At 36.6% G+C, this 4,992-nt stretch overlaps 1 protein-coding gene across 1 annotated transcript; it reads left to right on the top strand.

Annotated features, from left to right (window-relative positions):
* Positions 1-3,313: 3,313 nt before the first annotated feature.
* LOC141629574 (uncharacterized) lies at positions 3,314-4,405 on the top strand. The gene has a single exon (XM_074442551.1). The coding sequence runs from the start codon at positions 3,314-3,316 to the stop codon at positions 4,403-4,405; it is 1,092 nt and encodes a 363-aa protein (XP_074298652.1).
* Positions 4,406-4,992: the final 587 nt, after the last annotated feature.

Below are 4,992 nucleotides of genomic sequence, written 5' to 3' on the forward strand. Positions count from 1 at the left end.
GTGAACCTGCAAAATTTGATTTCACAAGCTCGAATGCGTGTCTGGGCCCGCCGACCGAGGATTCAAAATTCATTTTGAAAAGGGATTAGAATGTAAAATTTGATTTTACAAACTAGGATTTACAAAATTTTATTTCGCAAAAAGGGCAAGTTCAGAAAATTTTATTTTAAGAACTCAAAATGCATGTCAGGGTCTGCCGACCAAAGAATTTCAAAATTTTATTTTGAAAAAGGATGGGTAAGATCGTGAAATTTTATTTTACAAACTTAGGTGCGTGTCAGGGCCCGCCGACCGATAAGTTTAAAAATTGCAAAATTTTATTTCGCAAAAAGGACAAGTTCAGAAAATTTTATTTTAAGAACTCAAATGCATGTCAAGGCCTGCCGACCAAAGATTTTAAAATTGCAAAATTTTATTTCGCAAAAAGGGAAGTTCATAAAATTTTATTTTAAGAACTTAGATGCATGTCAGGGCCTGCCGACCAAGGAATTCAAAATTTTATTTTGAAAAATGATGGATAAGATCGTAAAATTTTATTTTACAAACTTTGATGCGTGTCAGGGCCCGCCGACCGATTGATTTAAAAATTGCAAAATTTTATTTCGCAAAAAGGGCAAGTTCAGAAAATTTTATTTTGAGAACTCGGAATGCATGTCAGGGCCTGCCGACCAAGTGATTCAAAATTTTATTTTGAAAAAAGAAGCTGATTTGAGGATCGTAAAATTTTATTTCACGACAAGAGCTGGAGAATTGCAAAATTTATTTCGCAAAAAGATTAGACTTGAATTTTTGACAATCATTGATTTTGAAATTCGCAAAATTTTATTTTACGGGAAGGTGGGACTTTATGAGAAAACCCCCACTTTAAATGAATCTGAAAAATGAATGACAAAGTAGTCGACTGAGAGTAATTAGTGACAAATATATGACACCCAAAATGAAAATGCATGTCATAGATATGATGCTAGCTATGATGAATGTAAAAAAGAAGTTCTTTTTTTTTTTTGAAAACAATTGAATTGAGTTTTTTTCTTGAAAAGATTTTGAAAAAGATGGGGTCTGACCCAAATGTGATCCAAGTAGAAGGACTAGACCCAGTTACTCTGGAAATATCTCTGATGTGGAGAATATTTATCATTTTTTATTTGACATGTGAATTTGAGTCATATTTTTGATGAGTTCTGCCCTTTTAAAGTATCAAGCTCTACCAATTACGCAAAACTAATACCATAGAAACAAAATACTTATGTGACTGTATAAACTTAGTGTACATCCTTCGAATTCTTAGATGCTGAACGAGGGTGATAAATGGAGTGGAGTAGCAGGTTCTATGGCGTTAGAAGACACAGGAGACCTGTGTGCCTCTCTCACTCACCTAAGTGAATGAAAGGATCGTTCCAAGAGGAATGGAGACAATGAAACTGTGAATTGACTCGTCTGAGATGACTACTCTGGAGTTTGATTTGAATTGTAGTTTTGACCGGAATTTTTTGCCTCTTTTTTTTTACTGGATTTTTTTGTCTTGTGAATCTTGCAGATCTTTGACACTAGATTAAATTGCAACTTTGGCTGGATTTTTTGTCTTTTGAATTTTTGAGACTTTTGATATTGGATTTGTTTGCAAATTTGACTAGAATTTTTGTTAACTTGTGAATTTTGAGTCTTTGACACTGGAGTTGTATCTATTTGTGAATCACAACTTTTCTCTTTGAATATTTGAGAGTCTTGAAACAGGATATGGATATATATTTGAGCTTGCATAGGTACTTAGACTCACATCTTAAGTTCATTTTAAGGGACTAGTGATCACCTCTCTTGTTTTAATAGTACGGAGTGCGCGCTCCTGTGTCTTATTTGGCAAGTTCGGACACGGGTGTACTGAGAATCTGGTTTGAATATGTTCGAGCTAGTTTTCTAGCACCAATGGGAATGAATGATAATATTTTTTAAAATGGTCGATCATATGAGTTTGTGCTCATCTAGTAGTCATTTGAGATATGGGAAATTGACAAATTTGGTAGAAAGCAATTTTTGCTTATTTGGGAAATTGACGAATCTGGTAGTCATTTGAAACATGGAAATTTGACGAATCAGATAGATAGAGGGTTGTGCTCATTTAGATTAGTAGTCGCATGAAGTATGGAAAATTAACAAATCAAGTAGAAAGATGGAATCTCCGAACCTAGAGGTCACCTAGAGACACGGCGATCAAGGAATTATCACACCACAGGAGATGGAAAGATGGTCAAACGCACGCCCTCGTTCAGGCTGACTCTAAGAGGTCGATTGATCTACACTAAAGAGATACGCCCTAAAGTATTTTAAGTGTATTCTACTAGTTAGGGGTAAAAAGTAGAACAAGTGACTAATAAAAAAGACATATGCTCTTCTTTTAAATTTATTACAACTCAAAGAGGACTAGGATGGTCCTATTATTGTCCAATGTAAATTAAGGAAGGATAAAAAAACAAATAACAGAGTGTGATTGGCTATCCAATACTCCGCAGGGAGTTATCATCCTACATAGTACATACTGTCTGAACTAAGGCTTGGTTAATTCAACTGGCCTGGGTGAGAGGCGGTCAAATCTTTGCAATATTGGCCATTTGTTCCTTGGACTTGTATATTGCATGTCTTATTGTGGCAAAGACGAAGATATAGTTCTTACTTTTCGTTACTTTACTATTGTCCTAAGCTTATCAGCACTGATTTGGTGTGGGCTAATGACGTGAGAGTCATTATCAAAGACACGAGATGGTAGACTTACAACACGACTCATAATTGGTTGTAGAATGTTGTTTTGACAAGGTTAATTACATTAAATTGGTAGTCACTAGTCAGGTACAAGGAAAACCTGGGAGAGTTATTCGAGATTGATGGAAAGACTCAATATATGTGCGACGATAATTTATATGGATTTCTATAATGGATTACAAATGAGTTTTTTATTTTTAAAAGTAAAAGTAAAAAGAATTGAAAATTGTCAAAAAAAGAAGAGAATTTTTTTTTTGAAAAAAAAAGTTAACCCCTAATTTTTACAAGGAAGAAGAAAAAAAAATAAAAAAAAAAATTGAAAAAATGTGTAGAAACAGAAGGCAAATTTACTTAAGCATTATACTTGCATGCAATACAAGGATTGACGTCGATAAAGAACAGACACGTTAATATGTACATGAATTCACAAATACCTATAATATATTATACGAGTAATTAGTAAAAAAAAGAAAATCTCTTGACACACACATGCATAATCACGTGCATTGGCGGAATTTGACTCTTTTTCATTAGTGTATAATTTACGGAGATTTCTAGCATGTCTATAAAACACAAGATAGAATTTACAGAGTACAAAATTTTATGCATTGAGAAAATTTGTGCAAGGATTCATAACTATGGAGCAAGGAAGTTTTCTTATGCAGGCAGGCTTGTGTTGGTTAAGTCAGTCCTAAATACCCTGCACTCTTACTGGGCCTCGATGTTTGTCCTCCCAAAGGGCATTATTAAGAGCATAGAAGCCATCTGTAGAAACTTTCTATGGGAAAATGGTACAGAATATAGGAGGGTCCCTTTAGTGGCTTGGGAAAAAATTTGTAAGCCTAAGGAAGAAGGAGGATTAGGCCTGAAGAATCAGGAGGTGTGGAACAAAGCAATGGTGGGTCGTCTGGTGAACTGGATTGCAGAGAAGAGAGACTCCATATGGGTGCAGTGGGTACAATGTAATCATCTCAGAGGGAGGGACTGGTTTGAGTACAATCCTTCAACTAACTCTAGCTGGGTTTGGAGGAGGATTTGTAAGGTTAAGCAAGACTTGGCTCAGGGATTTGTGGATGGGGTGTGGGTGGTTCAACCCACGGGGTACACTCCTAGTGGCTGCTATGAGTGGCTCAGGAATGCTAGTCCATCTGTTTGCTGGAGTAAGGTTGTGTGGAACAGTTGGGTATGCCCTAAGCATCAGTTCTTGGGATGGTTAGTGGCACATGAAGCTATGAATACGGTGGATAAGCTGATAACTTATGGGATGGATGTTGATGCTTGCTGTACTTTATGTGGCCAAGCTGATGAGTCCTTGGCTCATCTGTTCTTTGATTGCCAGTACAGCAGACGTGTGATGCAGGCAATGCAGCAGACCACTGGATGTAGCTTTCCTATGACAGTTGATCTTATGTGGTGGGCTAATAGAGGAGGCACAGTTGTCCAGAAAGGAGTTCAGATTGCCTTGTTCTTGGGGGCACTATATGCTATCTGGTTCCAGAGGAACAAATGCAGGAATGATATGGTCTTAATGCATCCTAGACAGGTTGTTTTGCAACTAAATGATAGCATGAAGGCTAGAATTAGAGGAAGAGGGAGGGAGAATTTGAATGCTAATGATGTATCTTGGCTATGCCATAAGAACCTTATATAATTAAGGATTTGCTTTTCATGTAAATCCTATATTTTTGATATATATACTCACATTTTATCAAAAAAAAAAAATTTATGCATGTCAATCACGTATTGTCCTAATCAAAAGTTCTACGGGATCTATGGTTAGGTTTACGGGTTGAAAATTGGGTACTCACGACATTAAAATACCCGAGGGTATCTCTCGCTTTTGTGCTCACTCAGTCGAATGGACCAAGCGAGTTGCCAAAATACGACGTCATGAGGTGGAAAGTTCGTGTAAGGCCTAGTCGGTCGAATGGACCTTCTAAGTATACAACATACTTTACCGAGGGTGAATTAGGGTAGCTTAAATGGCGTGATAATGGCTGACGGGGAGCCCACATCTTTTTTTTTGTCTGAAATAATAGACACGCTGTTAGATATTGAGTATGCACAAACAGGAATTGACAATAAAACCGCACCGAATCGCTATGCTTTCCTAATAGAATAATTCGACCCTTAACAGTGCCTGGGTATAATCGAACTTTCTACTGAGATAAGACGGTGCCCTCTGATTTTTGGCACAAAAATCAGAGACGTAATATAGAAATATTTTGTGTAGAATGT

The sequence above is a fragment of the Silene latifolia genome, chromosome Y (assembly GCF_048544455.1).
Source record: "Silene latifolia isolate original U9 population chromosome Y, ASM4854445v1, whole genome shotgun sequence".
Classification (NCBI taxonomy): Eukaryota; Viridiplantae; Streptophyta; class Magnoliopsida; order Caryophyllales; family Caryophyllaceae; genus Silene; species Silene latifolia.